Raw genomic sequence first — 21,095 nt, forward strand, 5'->3', positions numbered from 1 at the left:
ATGGATAAATAGAAATGATTTTTAGGGTTCCGTACCCAAAGGGTAAAAACGACCCTATTACTAAATAGGGTCGTTAGGGGGGTTAGGGCCGTTTCGCAGGGTCGTTTTTTGTACAGACGGTCAGTGGAGTCTTAGTAGACTCCACTGTCCGTCTGTCAGTCATCAGGCTATATATATACCTATCTCATGAACCGTGATAGCTAGACAGTTGAAATTTTCACAGATGATGTATTTCTGTTGCCGTTATAACAACAAATACTAAAAGGTACGGAACCCTCGGTGGGCGAGTCCGACACGCACTTGTCCGGTTTTTTATGTAATACCTACTTAGGTACTGCAGAAAACAGCAAAATAAAAATGACAGTCTCCACCAGCAGCCAAGTCAAACTGATATATACGGACATAAAATAAAAATTGATATAGGTACCGATGGAAGTATACTACTTATACTTACTGTTTATTTATCTTGTTTATTTCTTAATTCTTTCGAATATGGGTCGAGGTCAAGCGGTATATATTTAACTATAAACAAGTTATTTAAATTGAAATAGGTAGTTAACGCCAATCACACTAACTGCTGCACTTTCAGCTGTGTGTTTTCAGAATACACGTCTTTGCAAAATACTTACGGCGCGATTCGGGAAATGAATTACAGATTAACTAGATACGATATAGTAAAGATATATTATCTTTACTATTTTATATCTAGTGAATCTCTAATTAATTTCCCAAATCGTGGCGCCAGGCGCCATAGGTACCTTTTGCCGTGGAACGTCACGTATCTTTACTATTTCATATCTAGTGAATCTCTAATTCATCTCCCGAATCGAGCCGTTAGTTACCTACCTATTGTTAAATTTGTTAAGATATCTATGTATGTTTAGAAGTTATCATAAAATTTGAAGAACCGTTAGGTCAAGTTCAACCTGTTAGCGATAATTGGGCACATTACAATTGGTTTATTCATGTACTTATGATTAAGCAGAGATAATTATAGGTACTGAAATAGATGTCATTTACTTACTAAAGAAAATGTAACCAAGCCTTCTAGTGGTAGTGGTTTTTATAATATAGGTACCCATCTATAGGTAAAGGGAATTTATAGCGTGACTACTAAATGCACAAATAAAAATATTGAATTAAATAATTTGATTTGTTCCCTAGTTGTTAGTTACGTAATTGTTAGTGCTTATTTTATTTATAATGTACCTAGTTCTTTATTTTTTACGTCTCTGGTACTCTGGCTCTCTTTATTAGGCAACAAAAAATGAGTAAAATGACTCAACAAAAACGCAAACGTTTTGGAGGGTTTTACCAACAGCAAGGTTTCGCTCTGAGCACTTAAAAGCTTATAGGTATTTACTTACTGCCTTCCGTGGCCGCTAATTCGCAAAAAACTGACGTAAGAGATGATTCATCGATATCGTTTATTTATTATGACATAACGACGTTACGAATAAAATTACGCAACTATTTGTATAAAAAAATGTAATGTCTTGTTTTAAAAGTACTATCAGTTATCACCCACACTGCCAATTCGGTAACATTAGGGTAAGTAGGTATGTACTTAGAAAAAGACATCCACATATTGCCATTGACGTACCTAACTAAGCAGAAACAAATCGATTTAATCCTACAATGAGCCCAATAAGGCCACATTAAAATCTAAAATAATTATCTAATTCCATAAATATGAAAGACATAAATAAATTGCCTTACGCTTACGGGGAAGCGACGCACCGACTTAGGACTTTAGTATTACTCGATTAACATTTTCGACGCCGTGTCAAACACAAAAGCTGTCACTCGGACGCCACGTCACCGAAATGTCAACACTGAAATTGAACTTTATGCATATGCACGTAGGTCTATGTTGTTCTGTGGTCTGTGACCGATTAATCGGTGTTTGGCGTTGAACCTGCGGTGCGGATATATCGGTCACTGGCATCCAAAAGACTATGGGAGTGACAAGACACTTCAGGGGCTCTCGTTCTTGGCGTAATTATATCTATAGCTCGCTTCACATTGTTGACAACCGTACAGGAAACGTGTTAAGAGCCCATCAACGTGCACACTAGCGCCACAGCTAAATAATCGTGATTATTTAAATTTAACGTAAGATATTGAAAAAAGGGGCCGCTACGTACTGTATTGTGTATTTAAGTACCTTTTGAATACATCAAACTAGTTTTTAAGTTGCTGGTTTCGTCGATCTAGGAACTCAAAACAAAAACGGCCGTTTTAACTTTGGACGCATAGATTGACGAATCCAGCAACATAAAAACTAGTCTGATGTATTCAAAAGGTACTTAAATACACAATACAGTACGTAGCGGCCCTCTTTTTTCAATATCTTTCGTTAAATTTAAATAATCACGCCTATTTAGCTGTGGCGCTAGTGTGCATGTTGTTGGGCTCTTAAAGCGAACGGAACCTTCATGCCATTGAACTAGAGTCGATAATTGTTAAACCTTTAATTTGCAAATGTAATAAAACCACAAAATAAATTGGAATATATCTTTTTATTTTTTTAAGCACAAGCATTTGTTACACCATTTTGATATAGTGTAGGTATATTTACATATAGTGCGCTACATTTTAGTAACTGATTAGATCACAACGTAACATATACTAGAGATATTCGAGGCCTTTCTTGGGTACATTTTTAAAATTTAAAAACATAGTTTTAATATTTCAATAACAGTCTGAAATATTGAACAGTCGACGTCATAAATACATATGTTTACACTTTCGCATCTTACTCCTTTGTAATAAGGCAAAGAGTGTAAACATATATTTGACATCGACTGAACATAAAATATTAAGCCGCGGTCACTTGATCATTTATTTATTGCAGATGACAAACATCAAAATGACATCTATGTAAAATGAATATGGCCAAATGAGTATATTTTCAGACTGTTGAAATAGGCTTCCGAGTGATAATTAATAAAAAGGGAAAAATGACATTTTCTTAAAATATTCTCGCATAAGTTAACCCATTAGCGCCCATTGTACCCACATTTGGGTACAACTGGGTTACAGCGTTTGATTCCATTTCCTACTGTAACTCTACCTTGCTTTAATCGTATTTACAACTTTTTGTGAAAATGTCATTTACCCACTTCTTAAAATTTTGTCCACATATTTAAAAAAAATTGCACATACAAACTCAATAACCTCAGAAAACGCCTACAATAAAATTATATCTAAACAACAGATGCAAAACAATTGGTATGACTAACGTCTGGTCCCATACCTATCACACCGCACCGCACCAACAAATATAAAAATAAGGTCAATAAAAATATTTATCTTATCAATAAAAATAAGCCACATATACTGTGAAAATTATGAAATTGCGAGATTAGTCATGATGAAAAATGTATGTAAAAAGAAGCATACTGATCTCATTCTTGACAGGATAGTCAGCATCACATTACATTCCATAAAACTAGGCGACTTAAAACATGGCAAAAGGAGGTAAGATAAAGTTGATTCACCCAATTATTCCTGGCCACAATTTCACCACGGCTACAATTGTCAGTGACATATGTCGAGCGACAATTGTCAAGCGACAGGTGACATATTACAATTTTATAAAATATTTTCTACAGAAATACTTACAAACATGACCGGCATTTTGCTACAATCGTATGTATTACAATTATGTTGTGAAACAAGAATTATTTTTTCCAGTCGACATATTTGTAGAATTGTCGGTGAATCTTGACAGGAAATGAGTTATATGTCGGAATTTCGTTACAATTGTCGTGTTTCTTGTGACAATTGTCATAAACGTGGCAAGAGAAATATCTGTTTTTTTCCGATATAATAAAGTTTTTTTAAATAATACAATGTTGGTGGCAAACAGGAATACGGCCCGCCCGATGGTAAGCGGTAACCGTAGCCCATGGATGCCTGTGACGTCAGCAACAGGGCGGCTACCGCGAAAACCGAAATTCGCAAATTGCGGGGATCTTTCTCTTTTACTCCAATGAAGGCGTAATTAGAGTGACAGAGAAAAATCCCCGCAATTGACGATTTTCGGTATTGACGGTAGCCCTACAGTGATGTTTTACAATTGTCGCACCTGTCACCGTGGGGAAATTGGGGTCTCAACATCAGTCTTAGTACCAAAACGACTATTATTTTCGTAGTCGCCATCTAGCGTCGAGTAGCGGAATTATTAGTACTGCTGCTTGACAATAGATGTTGCAACAACTGAAAAGTCTAATACTTAACATAAATAACTTACATTTTCAGCTAATATTGTAACTGGATTAACCGAAACCCTATTTTCAACTCCTTCTGCTTTAAAAATTTGTTGTAAATTGTTGTTCAATACAATTTTCGTGAGTCGCGACACTAGAGAATTCTATTATCGAGTTGCGGTACTGATAATTCCGCTACTCGATGCTAGATGTCGACTGCGAAAATAATAGTCCTTTTGGTACTAAAACTGATGTATGGAGTGAGCACTCTATTCTTACTATATTTCTCTATGGTAATGGCGAGTGTAGTGACTATATAGGCATTTATAATGACATCGACAGATCTATCTCTCTCATAGCTGCATCTCTTTCATACATGGATATTGCATTATTATTTTGTCCTGCAAATAAATCTAATCTCACAATATTAATACATGCATATTTACAGATTAAAAATATAATAAAAACGAACTGGTCGATTCACCAAACCTAATACTTAATAGCGTATTCTGATCAAATAATATGTTCGTCAAAATCTGTTAAAGTCAAAATGCATCAATGCAGCGAGCTGTAAAAGTGCATGAACACTTTATGAATGAATCTTATTCATAAAGTATCCATGCATTTTAATAGCTTTGCGTGTACACCCAGGGGGCCTAGTGCGGCGTAGCGAACTCAACGCTATCTGTCTCTCTGTCGCACTAATATGGAAGAGTGATAGAGAGACATTAGTGTTTCGTGCGTTACAGCGCAAACGATTGTCATCTTGGCTAGGCCCCCAGGTTTGGAAACCGCAACACTCAACTTATTGACAAACGTTATATGTATGTTGTTTAGAGACTCGTAAAAATCGACACCTTTGGTGAACCGATATACATATGTACTTATGTAGTTGTGTAGAAATCTAGAAATAATACCATCATAATACGGCATCGGTACTGCAATATACTGGGACTTTATGAATCTTATACAATATTTAATACATAAAACATATGCAAATATGTTTAGTTATTGTACAGTTTGAAACTATTTACAACCATTTAATTTTGTGACTAGCCACTTCTTGTGACTTTAAATCACTGGACAAGATTACTTAAGTGTCGAAAATAATATTAATATTTAGAAGCTTAAGCTTAGTCAGGTATATAAAAACAAAGATAATTGTGACGTCCCACGGGTAAAGGTACCTTATGGCGGTTGGCGCTTACGCTAATTATTAACGCCGCTCCAATATTATTGCGGCGCTATGCGACGTAAGCGCCAGCCGCCATAAGGTACCTTTTGCCGTGGAACGTCACAATTAACCCGTCGACTGCCTTGTCCCGTATACGTCACAGACAATTTGAACTTTAATTTACAATTTCAAGGTTGTTAATTCAATACCAAATTTTTGACACGGGCGTTCGGGGGGTTAAGTTTCTGGTAACAGTTATATATGTAGACAGTGATAGATACCTTTATCACATTAACATAAGGACCGATTTCGCCTGGCCTGTTTTATCCATAAACTAGCGACCCGGCTTCGCACGGGTTGACAAAATATACACCTAAACCTTCCTCAAGAATCACTCTATTGATAGTTGAAAGCCGCATGAAAATCCGTTCAGCAGTATTTGAGTTTAATCCCAAACATACAAACAGACAGACGCGGCGGTGGACTTAGTTTTATAAGGTGTAGGGATACGAAAGTCTTTAGTATAATATTTTAAACTTTCGCGTTTTGAACACATATTAACTCGCATTTATAGACGGGTCTAAAGCGAATTTTATTCAACTACCTTGATTTACCGACGTTTCGACACAGGTTTCACTGGTCGTGGTCGCGGCTGACTGATGTCCCAGCAAAATGTCAAAACACATGACATGACATGATGATGATTAGTAGCACAAATCTCTGTTTTGACATTTTGCTGGGACATCAGTCAGCCGCGACCACGACCAGTGAAACCTGTGTCGAAACGTCGGTAAATCAAGGTAATTGAATAAAATTCGCGTTAGACCCGTCTATAAATGTGAGTTAATATAAGTCTTTAGTATATTGCAGTCCCAACAAGCACCTTCCTGAGACGCTATTCTAATTTCTAACACGAACACTAACAGTAGCTAAAGCCACAAATGTCACAATACAACAACAACACACCGCGTCCATGTACAATTTAACCGCTTAGTTTTAAACTAGGCACCCTTAAGGTATAGACGTAATAGACATACAGATGTAGTGCATAATAATTATTGTTTTCCTTCATGTTATGTCATGCTACTTCAGTCGACGCCAGAAATGCTTTCCAAGATCAGGGTGCCTAGGCGCTGTCCATAAATTACGTCATCGATTTTTGATCACCAAAAATCATGCTTCAAATGACCCCATTTCCTCCTACTTCATGCTACCGTCATCCGATGTCCAGACCCCCCCCCCCCCCCCAATTTGAAAAGACTTAATTTATGAATAGCCCCCTAGTAAAAACTAGACTGTCAAATCGCGAACAATAAACGCATATAAACAGAACTCTACAACAAAGATGGCGGCAGTCGTCGCCGGTAAACGGTGCGCGTACAAATCTGATATGACACTGTAAATTCGTCACTTACGGAACTCCCATTGGCTCTTGACACAATATAAAAATATGCGATAGGAATGCTGGCAAAGGTTCAGCACACCTGTTTAAAATATAAAACAAAAAAAATTAAAGCGTTCGTTGAAAAAAAGGTTGTTGACACCTGATGCCTGTGTTGGGGTAGTGAAACTAAAAAACCATGTACTATGATTTTTTAAAGTTGGAAAATGACTCAATTTTATTTAGAAAAAAAGGATCCGTTTTTTTTTTAATTATTCTCAAATTGTATGTCTGCAATGAAGCTCGATTTGGTCAAATCTTTCATACAATTTGTATGGTTTGACGGGAGTTTAGATGCTGGCACAAATATGGAAAAGTACTGATTTAGAACATTTATTTTGAAAATGAATAGAGAGATACAGTAAGCTTCAACAAGGTGTTGGAAATGGACACGTAAAGTCAGAGATGCTGAACCTTTTTCTCCCAACTATAACTATGGAGTATAACATTTACATACATTCGAATGCTTGACACAAACACAGTTAACATTCTATTTATTTCGACATTTTCGAGCTAAATATTAACGCAATGTACTGTTTATAACACTTGCACAAAAATGCATCAAAATATAAAATAATAAATTGATAATTATTTCTTATTGGTCAAATCAATAATAAATGTAGAGTATTAAGTGCATTTTATTAGTCAGTTTTCGCAAACTAAAATAATATTAGGCTGCATCAAACCATTAAAATAATTCTAAAAAGCTTTCAAAAAGCACTCAGCACAATAATTCCTTATAAAGATGTTTATATTGCAAACAATTCACTTAGAAACTACATTTTTTAACAAAATGTCAACGAAATCGATCGATATCATGAATACAACAAATCGCTCAATAAAAGCTAAAGAAATGGCATTTGAAAAAATCACTTAGTAATTTTATATAATACAAAAATATTCATTTATTAGGTTACTAAGGTCAATTGATTGTCTCGCGACCATTTAATATTAAAACCTAAGAGAATTTGATATAGAGGCGGATTGGCAAAGTTATTTTTGTAGCCAGAGTAAATTTACTGCCATCTTTCGCCCGCCTGCCAAAACGTTTAGAACGCCATTTGACTCTGATCCTTGTTCTTTCACTGATATGTGTTAAATGTCAAAAAGTGTCGCCATCTACATGAGCATAGCCAAAGGTATGGTGCCAGCTTTTCTAGCGATGGCAGGCGGGCGAAAGATGCCAGTAAATTTACTGTGGCTACAAAAATAAAATTACTTTAACAATTCGTCTCTATACTAAATTCTCTTTGTTAAAACGATAGATAATAAACCTATTTTAGAACCAAATATGGATTTGTTCAAAATTACTTGAGCACTTATTAGCGCTAATTTAATCTCATTTCACGAACCCAAAAATTCATTGACTGTATAAGACTTAGAGGATATAACCAACGGAGACGCCATGTCTAAAATTTTCGGTACAAAATAGTCTGCCGTTTTTTGCGGGGGAAGGGCACATCAAATGTATAGGTACGTCAAGTCAGATAAACGTCTGTCCATACATGGGGTTGACATGTGGTTGACCATTGGCCGCCTATTTTCGACAGAGGGGAACGCCTGTTAATGGCGGCTCCATTGTTAATTACTCCGAGGTATAAGATGACTAAAATATAAGAAAAAGAGAGTTTGAAAGCTGAAATATATGGCGCTGTAGGGTGTCATCTTGTAACTGCATGACAAACGTCAACTATTGACAACCATCGTAACATATAGGCCCCTGTGCATGAACTATAGGGGGCAGCATAGGAGCGGTCAGATTTTTGGCGCGTGGCGTAAATGTGACGTTTATGCTTCCGATGTAGCCTACAAGATGGCAGAACCTAATATGCACAAGGAAACGTACCGACGAACGGTAGATGGTAGCACTTGTTTTGGCAGTGCACAAGTGCACATATGTTTCCGATTCAGGCCACAAGATGGCAGATCCTCCAACGCGCACGGTCCATATAATGTAGCTGTTCAGCGCTCTACATTAGCTGTCAAATTCTAAATACGAATTTGCCTTAGACTTTCCTCGTGTTATACAATTAATAAATCTAACGACATAAATAATAGATCAAAATAATCTGACAAATTATATAACTATAAAAATTATAAAAGCAACCTCAACCCGTCAGTACATTTTATCTTGAATACAAAAGATAAAAAATGTGACGTTCCATGGTAAAAGGTACCTTGTGGCGGCTGGCACTTACGTCACATAGCGCCGCAATAATATTGGAGCGACGTTAATAATAGCGTAAGCTCCAACCGCCATAAGGTACCTTTACCTGTGGGACGTCACAAATATGCACAGTTCGATTTCCTTAGCAAACCCTAGTAAAAAAAACTTTTCTTATCTTTTAGAGAGAAAGCTTAAAACTAATGTAGCTGCGAGTGTAGGCAATCAATCGACCTAGACAACTATGTGTAAAGGTTTAGGCTCTGATGTGGGGTTTTACAACACAGATTTATATACTCTCTATACACATAACATGTACATACATTCATTTAGGAACTTACGTATGAACTAAGCTATCTTTTTTGTTACAATTGCGTCGCTGGCATTTAAGATGGGAGGCTTTGAAGGTAATATCGGTCCCGCGGGCGACAGTAAACAAATTCCCAGTAGTTACCACAGGTAACAACTTGGTGGTAACTAGTGGGAATAACCTAAAAATAGGCTTGCCTATATCTTTGACACTTTTAGTGTCAAATTCGCTTTGCACATTAACCACTCGTACAACTGGTATTCTATGCAATTTTGGATAATTATAAAATTTACACACATTATGTGTAGGCACGGACACAGAATAAATAATAGTACTAGGTACAGAAGACTCACTCTCTAACAAAACGTCTGTTACGATCAGCACAGATATGGCCGCTAGGTGGCGACAGCGCCACTCGCGGCTTATGGCAAACCCTAAAATTGGTGTGGAACGGATGTACTTTTAGCTACCTGTAGCAAAGCGACGAAATCGCGGAGTGAGCCACGCCTGGCACGGACACTATTCCAGTTAGTTGATGTATGATTAATATACTATAATTCCACTCAGCAGGCTCATATATATCACCAGATAAAATGCTTATCGAAAACGTAAGGACAGTTTCTTAGAAACGTTATCATTAGGACGGAAATACACCTGAAAATGGATCAGTTAAAATTGCATGCAGTATTGAATGGCATATACTTGCCGAGAGCTTTTAGCCAGATCTGGGGCCCGTTTCTCAATAGCTTGTAACTTGTAATACAAGCGGATGTCACTTTTTGACAGCTTTTGTTAGAAAGGGACTTCCACTTGTATTACAAGTAGCGATGAAAATTACATGAAAGATACATGTATCTTTCAAAGGCCCCTGTATTTTTCAATAAAATACAGTATCTTTCCTTGCGGATCTTCGATTGAATCTTTCGCAAGTTTAAGTTTTTTACGTGTAAAATACATTGTATTTTTCGCATTATTATATTATATTATGAATAGTGACTCGGAACGTATTGGCTCTCATACAAACAGGTGACTTTTCATTCCGCTCAGAATATATTTCAATATCAGTTAACTAAAGAGGTTGAAATTATCAATTATGACAAAATACTTTTAATCTATGCTCTATGTGACATGACACGTCATTATTAAATAAACATGTAAAATACACAGTATAAAACAGGTATTATACGTGTATGATTGTCTTTGTCAGACAAACGTCAGTTTTGTTTTTTTCGAAAGTTACATGTATTTTATAGGAAAGATACAAAGTTTCGAAAGAAACAACATGAATCTTTCGCCATTTTCATCTCTAATTACAAGTTACAAGCTTTTGAGAAACGGGCCCCTGGACACAGCTCTACGAGAAGTATTGCGTAAGAAGCTGATGTGATAGGCTTTCACCGTTGAAACTCATCAGTTACATTGATAAGTCAGTAAACGAATGTATGCAATCGACGCTAAATGTGCTAAGCACATTCCTATATAGAATCTGAAGTGCAAATACAACTACATTAACCACATCGAGATCATTTCTTCTTAACAGTAGAGGTTGTACAAGTACTCGAGCGAGTCTGCACTCCGTCCTTCTTCAGAAGACTCACCCCAAACGCGGGACATTTTTTTCTTAACGCCTTGATTTTGTATAATTTATTTCCTTGGGAGTTTGTGGTCTCTTCAAAGTTTTCAGGAGTGACATCGGCAGTTATAATGGAATTCGATATGCAGTCCATAGGCTCAGGGCTGCTCGACTTATCCCGTTTTCGCCTAAACCTGAAAGGAGTTTCCAAGGAATCGGCAGATATGTTGGTGACATTCGTATCACTGGAAGACAGGTCTTGAGTGGACTCCAAACTGCTTTTACCGACATTATTCTTCGGCAGTTTTTTCCTTGAACTAGAGTTCGAGCGCACGATTAATTTCTTTCTCGAATTCACGTTAGTTGGCGTCGTTTTGGCGGCGACCGTTTTTAAATTCGGCTCTGATGGTAAGCGATTTTTGCCGTTCAAATGGCAATTCTCTGTTAAAGCTGATAAGGTTGAAGTTACATTGCTGAGCGTGTTAACAACTGTGGTTTCGTTATTGGTGATTTTTGTGACAGTTTTTCTTGTGAATGTTTTTAGAGGGCTAGTTCCGTGCGAGTAGCCGACAGGTCGCGCGAGGTTGGCTCGCTGGCCGTGGAAGCTGCTTTTGCCAGTGAATTGCGCTTTGACACCAGAGATTTTCGCTTGGGAATTGGCACTTCTTGTTGGCGGGAAGGTTGACGTTTTAGCTGCGTAGTGGGACTTTAGGGTGGAGTTTAGTATCCTTGGCTGTGCAGTCTTCAGATTAGTATTGGCCGCGTTCCTGATGTTATTAGTTGGGAGCATGTAGTTCATTTTGGGGGTGAAGACGGTCTTGGTGGGTAGCATGGCGGTGGCGGTGGTCTTGTATTTGCCGATGACCGCTGTTACGTTGTTTTCCGAGTCTATTTCGTTTGCGTTGAGGGCGTTTGCGTTATCCAGCTAGAAATAAAGAAATGTTATGTGACATTCATAATTTACGGTAAATAAGGCGGTTTTTAGACTTTTATTAAGTGATTGAATTGAAAAAAACGGTAGCACTGTCCACACAGGGACATTTGATATCTGATATGGCTCCATTCCATACATTATGAGGGCACTTTTTTCTTAGTCATTATAACGCTTCTGAAACCAATAACTGTTCATTAGTTCACCGCTGACTGTTCACCAAATGTGAACTTGTCCTTGTAACGTGACTTTCCTTACCTTGTTATTGGTGTTCTTATTATGCAGTATCGTCTGTAGAGATACAGGTTTCTCTTCGGGCGGCAGATCGCAGTAGATGCCTCGTGTGAACACGGGGAACGCTGTTATGTGATGCCGGCGGCGATACGCCTCGCCCTCTGCGTGCATTCGGGGTTGAACACTGGAAAAAATTAAAATTGTTCTCCATTGATAGTAAAACGAAACTACACGTCGCTGGCCCAATATTACAGGGTTCTACGTTACATTTTTAAGATGTTTGTACAATGTTTAAATTTCAGTTCGATAAAAGTGAAACATAGAACCCTGCAATATTGGGCCAGCGATATGTCATGCAATCAAAATTTAAAAACAAATAATTTTAACATCTGGTCTCATAAGCTTACAATAAAAAAAATTTAAGTATTTATTTTTAAGTATAGTAGGGTATTATACGTATATAAATTTGTGGCGTTTTGTGGTTTAGGAAATTTGTCAATTTAAAGTAGCATTTATGTTTAAATTCAAATTATTTAAAAATGGTGCATTTAAAGCTTATGTGTATAGGTATCTTAGGTATTCTGTTTATGTACAAAATATATAAACAACCAAATTTTATGATCGCTTTACAATATTAGTTGCCAACTTATTATTTTAGACGCCAATCTATCAATTCAAGTTCCCTATTAATTTTTTTTGGGTGGCTTGATTTTGCTGCCAGTTTTTGAATAATATGATGCTTAAATTGAGGCTAATATAAATTTACTGGTGCCAAAATATTAATGCACAGCCAAATTATATTATTATATGCTCAGTGAAAGTTCCTGTTTAATATTTTAGTTGCCCGCTTAATAATAAGCCTAAATATATTAGTAGCCCATTCTACTTTACGGCTGGGTGTAAACTGTAAATATAATATCTTTAGGCATATGCCTATGCAAATACTGACTTCTCAAGGAACCACTGTTGGTGGCCGATGACAGAGCCCGGGCGACACACTCGCAGCCACGCGATGGCCTCCCGCGCTGTGAAGCCGTGGTGCTTCATCATGTAGCATGCTATCAAGGTTCCCGTCCGGCCTAAGCCCGCTGAAAATAAAATAAAAGAGTTAAGGTGATGTTTTAAATATTGAGAGAGATCTTTTAACCAAAATCGGATGAAAAAAGAACCAATTTGATCAATAATTATTTTGAAGTATAGTTGTTAATAATTCGCTCGATGAAACGGATATTCTGTTGTTACGGGGCTGTCCATAAATTACGTCATCGATTTTTGACGAATTTCGACACCCCCCCCTATAATCATCCAAAAATCATGCTTCAAATGACCTCATTTCCTCCTACTTCATACTACCGTCATCCGATGTCCAGACCCCCCCCCCCCCCCTAATTTGAAATGACGTAATTTATGAATAGCCCCTACGTTCATTTATTAGTAGTGGCTACAATAAACTAAAGCACCGGCAATAACGCAAAACCTTTCAATGGGATTACACAACATAAATGAGAGCCCAAACAGCCACAATAAAGTAGTCCTATGACTTACACTTATATACATATATGAAATGACAGCTTTTAATTCACGAGTCATCGATGGTAAAAAGTTTCTGTTCAGTCACACGATAGTGATAGTTTCTATAGTATGGATTTTTTTGTTTTTTAGTATTTAAGATTTTTATTATTGTATATATTAGTTTGTAAGGTATGTATCTATCTATCTATGGGCATCTATGGGCCTTAGTTGACTGAAGATGAATGCTTTGATTGACTGATTGAAATCTACTTTTAGAATAAAACTAACCTTTACAATGCACAGCAACAGCTCCCTTCGCAACTTCCGATATCCTTATAAACCGATTCACAATCAGATCCGAAGGCACAGATCCATCCACAAAAAAGAGTTCCCTATGCTCAAAACCATGCGCCGGGAACTGCCGCACGTCGTACGACTTCTTGTTCAGTCGCACGATCGTCGTGACGTTGTGACGACGGAAGTAGTCGTGGTAGTGCTCGAGTTCACAGAGTAATTTAGTTTTATTTATAATCTAAAACTTACCTTTACAATGCACAGCAACAGCTCCCTTCGCAGCTTCCGATATCCTTATAAACCGATTCACAATCAGATCCGAAGGCACCGATCCATCCACAAAAAAGAGTTCCCTATGCTCGAAACCATGCGCCGTGAACTGCCGCGCGTCGTACGACTTCTTATTCAGTCGCACGATCGTCGTGACGTTGTGACGACGGAAGTAGTCGTGGTAGTGCTCGGGGCTGTGGAGGGGGTAGCCGCGGTCGAGCCGCGAGCGGTGGTGGGGGCCGGAGAAAGCGAGCATCTTGCCGGGGACTATCCAGTTTAGGTCGCCGTTCTCCACTTTCTGAAAATGGAGTTTAAGCACAGAATAAATAATAGTACCACCGTACAGAACAGAAACTTCCTACAAAACCGAAGTTTGACAGCGGTTCAGGGTCGAATCATGCTGTCCTTTTCTAATATATGGTACTATCTCTTTCGGCTATTTAGGGTTGTCAAAATTCAAGCCATTATCTTATCTGTGGTCGTGCACGCAAAGGGACGTCAAGTTGTGTTGCAGCAATGCTGAGCCAAACGGAGCCGAGTTTGCCCCAACCTCTTGTTTAAGTTGAATAACATGATAGACTCTGTACCACGCTTGCACACATTTGGCAGTAAGAATGCATACATTATCCTTGTAAGATCCATATTTTAGCAGTCGGCAAACTTAAAAAAAGCGCGGTTTCTTCACTTAAGTTAAAGGAAGTAAACAGAAAAATTGTGGCAGGATCATAAAGCGTTAAAACATAGATTTATATATTATATCCGTCCAGATAAACGCTATATAGAGAAGATGATATTTTCTTTGAAAAGATGCCCTGTACTTACGTACCTACTCTATAGCAGTATATAACAGCAAAATTTTTGTAGTTTCTATTACTGGAGATGCAACTCCTAACATACCAGGAGAATTAGCAAGAGTTTGCTAAATTAACATTCTAAACTATGACTCACTCGCTCTAATAACTCGAAGAATCTAATCTCCGCGTCTACATCCGACGCCTTATCTCAGGTATGCTAAACATTTTCATACAAAGGAGAGCTTTGTTTCAATGTTGTGTTGACAACATTTAAATTGAAACATTCTTGTTCTATATCTAGTACTTAAACGAAATAGAAAGGCAATCTAGCATGTCCGTGCAAAACAAGCACGCACTTTTCATGGGGCCTCTAAAACATGCACTATCTTTCTATCTTAAGTATCAGCTATCAAGTGTCTCAAAAAAACAAAGTATTTTCAAAAATGCCGGAACGTATGGGAATATGAGTATCTTTTCGAGTTTATTATATTGATGATTTGAATGCATGGGAAAAGTTGTTCAGTTATACATACTATCGTCATCACGTTTTGTCATCTGTATCGTGACCCCAAATCGTACTACGATTAAATTATATTCAGATCCGTCCGGTAATCCTGGTCACGGCACCAAACTGTAACTCACCTCATAGAACAAATATTGGTCCGCATCAAAATGATCAAAATGGAAGAACCCAGCGTCATGCGCCACCTTCATGCCGTGAAGGACGTCCAGCAGAGATATGTCGAAGAGTGGAGGGCCCCCAGACGCATCACGGAAGTTCAGAAGGGACCATTCTGATCCGTCCGTTAGCTGCTTGTAGACTGCGCCGGGGGACCCGTTTTGATATATTATCTGGAAATTATAAAGATCGTTTTAGACATAAAACATTAAACAAGATGTTGTTAAGTGTGCTTCAGACTAAAATATTCCCAGTCATGTACTTATGTCCGAATATCTTAAGACTCTAGCTAACCACGCCATTTTTTTACGCTTAAATAATCAAATACGGATTTTTTCTATTTCGCTAGTTAATTCTCTTACGTATTGGCTGTATGTGAATGAATCTGTGTACTCCGATCAATCTAAAGACAAATGTTCGTCAAATCAAACAGAATTTATTTTCTCGTCTAACAACCTATTAATTATAATATACTAATGTAATAATGCTTACTTTACAAAGTGCCTATTATTCTCATCCCCTTTCATCATAAATCACAGACTAGCTCATGAAAATAACAATTACAATCACATAACACGTACAACGAAACAATTAGCACGTATATATGACTGCCTAAAGTGCACATTAGGGCAATCAATGAACGGCCTAATTTTACAAATGCGTCCATACATCTGCCCCGTACTGAAACGCATAGCATTTTAATTGATTAAATTGCCTATATGTTTAAAGCCAAAATAGAACCGACCTTCGACGAGAGTCTCAATCACAAAAGGACGTATGTATATAGGAAAAACTGATGCTCTTCGTCATTTGTCTTATGTGAAGGTAATTGTCTACGAACAATGCATTCCCACGCGCCTCCATTATCCAATAAACAGCGAAACGAGAGAAACGAGACGGTATAGGTAACGCACGTGACATCCACGAAAACCAATCGATTCTACACCCTACCACCTAGTTACTTTAAAGTTGAATTTTGATTGGACTTGGGTATTAGGCTGCTAGTTAGACCGATTAATACCTTGCATCGTTTGGTTTAAAGCGTAATTTACTTTGGCAATAGGTTTTTAAATATTTATTGGAACCAATGAGAGATCCGTTGTCAAGTTGCCGTCACGGCCTGTTTGTCGATCAGATCTGCCTGATCGGGTTTTATTTCGGTTAATTAATAATACCCCTTATTCAATGGCAAAATTCTGTTAAATTTTGTTTCTTTCTAAGAAACACAAATGTGAAAATGACAGATAGGGACAGGGACATCAATTATCATCGGGTTGATAGATTTGACTGACGGTTATGAATAACGCCATAAAATAAGTTGAACAAATGAATGATCCTATAATGTAAAAATGTGACATAAAAGTTAAAGTTTCCAAATCATCTTATTTGGTGTAAGATTCATAGATTCTTCATACCAACATTAAATGGAGAACACAAGCAATAGTGTGAGAAATTACACTTAACAAAAGAATCACGCTACTTTCACAAATAAAAATATGCATAGTGGTTTTATTTGTTTTTTATTGCGCATCTGGTTTATTGTCCATCTGTGTTTTTATTGCTTACTCAAAGAATTTAGGAAAATGCAAGCCAATTAAGACCAACCATATGAGTAATAAAAAAAGAAATCTGTTTCAACTTTCAACTTCGTTTTGGTCATAGTTTAGTAGCCTGCAATCTTGACAAGGTTCAAGTCAAGTCGACACACCGGCATCAAGAAGAACGAGTTGAAATTTTACGTCTAAATAGAAAAAGGCCTAGATGAATATAAAATCTACGTATGTACAGTATGTCATTTGTAAGTACCTGATTGGGAAAATCCTGAAGAAAGACCAGGTCAAGAGCACCCTAAACCGGCGAGCGTGTATGAGAAATGTTATGAAAGTGAAGGAAGCGAAAGAGGTATGTCAGGATCGTAGCAAGAGAAATCCGTGGTCTCTGCCTACCCCTCCGGGAAATAGGCGTGATTATATGTATGTATGTATGTAAGTACCTGATAGCTCCCAATAAGGTACGCGGCGTTGAGCCTAAGCGTCTCATTGTTGCTCGTATAAAACACGATCTTTTTCTTCGGGTTCTTCTCCAGTTCCTCAGTGAGTTTATTGCAAAACTGGTACAAATGGCACAGGTGATAAGGTCCAAAGTCGAAGTAGAAATTCTCGTACTGGATGTCATCTTCGATGTGGAAGTACTTGCTGTTTCTGGTTGGCTTCGGTTTGTAGCCCGTTTTTAGTGTTGCGAAGTAGAGTCTATCTGGAAAGAAAGGAGTTGAGTTAGTTTACAATCAAATTAAAATGATGCCCCACGTTGGGCGCCAGTGTAAGATGATTAAGAGTTAGACCAAGAAAAGTCTGCCACGATTATGATAACACACGCAGTGCAAGTGTTATTTCAACGTCAAACTTCTATAAACTTATGACGTATAAATAACACTTGCACTACGTGTGCTATTGAAATCGTTGCAGACTTGTCTTGGTCTAACTCAAGAATGTTTATGCCATGAAGAATAATATGAAAATTATAGTACTGTTTTGTATACAGCCGACTTAGCACAGTAGAACGCCGCGACAGTATCTTGCTGGTGAGATAGAGTAGGTACCCGGCTTTTTCTGTACTGTATTCATTAGGAAGGGACGGGTAGTCTATCTCGCGGACGAGATTGTGTCCCTTCGGTCCTGTGCTACTAAGCATAAAGGCATTGTTACAGTAGCGCACAGAGGCTACGTTTAAGAGAAGCCTAATGTGAAGCATCACAACCGTATGTGATTATGATGTGTGCGCGATAATACGGTAAACAACTAAACACTACAGCCCGGTGGCGTTCAATCAGTTTCTGACAAATTACTATAGCATGTAAGGTATACAGCCAATGAAAAACCCGCCAAGCCAAGCGTAAACAATCCCACTACGGCCTGCTCACGTTAGCGTTAATAATACAATACGGATTACAAGCTGAACAGCTTTAGTTCACAAGTTTAGTCCCCACGCTAGCCCAATGCGGATTGGGGACTTCACATACACCTTGGAATTTCTTCGCAGATGTATGCAGGTTTCCTCACGATGTTTTCCTTCACCGAAAAGCTATAGTGGTAAATATCAAATGATATTTCGTACATAAGTTCCGAAAAACTCATTGGTACGAGCAAGGATTTGAACCCGCGACCTCCGGATTGAAAGTCAGACGTCATATCCACTCGACCACCACTGCTTATTAGACCTACTTACATAATAAATTGTTATTTATGGCTCGGGCGAGGCTGTGTTAGCTCAAGGTTTGCTGAAATAATAAGGTTTTCCTGATTTGTAAATGGCTACTTCAGCCTTGAAGTAAGGTACGTTATGCCGCGTAGATTTTCAGTTTACAGCATTGATGACGTCCGTCTAAAGTAATGTACGTCAAACTGTGAAAATGCCATTATGAAGTCAAATGTTCATAGTAATTTGACATTTATGGTAATACTTCCACAGTCTATCACTGCAAAGTCTGTACAGGGTTAGCTTAGACGGATATTATCAGCTAAATATACATTCAATTGTATAAAAATACGCACTAACAAATGGATGTAACTATAACAGATCATGTTTAATACAGAATCTTGAAGAATAAAAGCATCGTGAGACCTCAGACAAATAGAGAGCCGTAAAACTAAGGGAAAACAGGTCCACCCAATTCCATACGTTTTCACTCAAACGGGCCATAACACTTGAGATGGTCCTCTAGCGGGCCTTAGCGAACGTATCGTAATTCAGGGGCTCGGGCTGACATTTATTCTTACGATTCCCCTCTAAGATGGACAAGTTGAAATAAAATATTTTAATACATTCCTGTTCTTAAAGTTATGAGTTGGTATGTTCCTGGCGAGTGTTCAAAAGTAGAAATACAGGAATCCGATTCAAAATATTTCAAAATCATAGGAATACGCTGGCTAGCCAGGCCTTGACCCAAACCAGTTACCAGGTGGAAACGTATAATTCGCGAAAATGTACCTTCAAAGATAATTACTTGCCTAAATTGGAATTAATTGGATAATTTTGTAATCGGAGCGTTAACTTGGCAGGAAAATTTCGTAATTGAATAGCTGTTGGATGTCTGGAAAAGGTTAATAGCGATTTTCTGTTAATCACTTAGTTATGGATTTGAGCTAACTAGCTATAATTGTAACACTTCAATTGCTTGAAGTAATCTATCTACGAGTATATGGACTAAAAACAGTTCATTGACATCAGACATAAAAATATTTTAGTTGAGTTTCAAGACTACTCCAGACTCTCAATTCACCTATTTTACTTATGTGTAGAAGTGTTTAAGAGCTCAAAGATATCTACACATTAGTCGTATGCGTTTCATTATGAGCTCTTTAACAGGTTGTATGAAAATACAAGGTGGAAACCTTTTTTGGTAACTTTTTGTCGTCGAGTGTGCCGTGCTTGCATACAAAAACCCGATTATCAGTAATATGAATATATCGTACCGAATATTGAAATTTATAAGAAAATACGCCTAAAAATGACAAATTTTCGACCCGCCCCTGAAGATAACCACGTAAACATCATTTTGAAAGCAGACGGCCGAAGAAAAATCCCTTGTGGAGCATAAAATGCAAATACTCGCATAATATTGCAATAGCTTGGACATTGGACACTCAACTTTCTCTTCTATATATTCTAGGTTTTCCACGCACATATGCCTGCTTTTTACTTTTACCTACAGTAATATCATCACCTATTGTCATTGAAATCAAATTATATCTAAAGTCATAAGATTTTGTAGACGCATAAAGCCTATAATAGATCGTTAAATGAAACTAAAATTGAATTATTTTTAGATGCTTTCTGATGCATTCTGTGTTTTATTACATAGTTTCTCCTGAAATAGTATTGAAGAAATAAAATCTCGTACGCTCGTATCTTCTTTACTGCAAATACTGCAAATAATGTAGTTTTACTATGTGAAAATAAGTATAGATACATCCACATCCACATACAACCCCTTACTGTTTTTTAAAAGTGTTTTTACACAAATAAAGCCAATGCACAATTAAAAAAAAAAGTTTGGAGAAAAGAATTCGAAATTTCAAATGAAGCTGACTATTTTTTGTGTATGAATATTATGCCAACGTAGAAGTTAAAACTTCATATTCAAATAGTAGTACAAGTCAACCTGTATATCCTATTCGCGACTTTTCATTTCATGAACATGAAATTGGATTATATTTCGCATGCCACAAGGCTGTTATCCTTTTTAATACACGTTTGCAATCCTAAGTGATTTATCTTTATTGGATTCCTATATTTACGACAAGACCTAACTTGGGTCTGGATATTTTAGTAATAAATATTTAGATAGGACGCTAGTTTGAGGATATTGTCGCAAAGTTAGGAGCATTGGGGCCATTGGATTGTGTAAGGTCTGACCAGCAGCTATAAGCGAGAAGCGAGTAACGATAAGCGAGTTTTTGCTTTTGTGGGAGAACGTTTTTTATTAGTGTACGGCCTAAGAGGCGA

At 37.5% G+C, this 21,095-nt stretch overlaps 1 protein-coding gene across 1 annotated transcript in view; it reads right to left on the reverse strand.

The window, feature by feature from the left end:
* Nucleotides 1-10,750: 10,750 nt before the first annotated feature.
* The window catches only part of LOC134675414 (dual specificity protein phosphatase CDC14B-like), a 41,348-nt gene continuing 31,003 nt past the window's right edge, over nt 10,751-21,095 (reverse strand). The window contains exons 2-7 of the mRNA XM_063533651.1: nt 17,584-17,843; nt 15,554-15,763; nt 14,097-14,415; nt 12,991-13,129; nt 12,066-12,225; nt 10,751-11,801 (exon numbers count right to left, since the gene is read on the reverse strand). Coding sequence (XP_063389721.1) covers nt 10,827-11,801; nt 12,066-12,225; nt 12,991-13,129; nt 14,097-14,415; nt 15,554-15,763; nt 17,584-17,843 — 2,063 coding nt within the window. The 3' untranslated portion in view covers nt 10,751-10,826. The remainder of the gene's footprint in view (nt 11,802-12,065; nt 12,226-12,990; nt 13,130-14,096; nt 14,416-15,553; nt 15,764-17,583; nt 17,844-21,095) is intronic.

Source organism: Cydia fagiglandana, chromosome 22, assembly GCF_963556715.1.
Source record: "Cydia fagiglandana chromosome 22, ilCydFagi1.1, whole genome shotgun sequence".
NCBI lineage: Eukaryota > Metazoa > Arthropoda > Insecta > Lepidoptera > Tortricidae > Cydia > Cydia fagiglandana.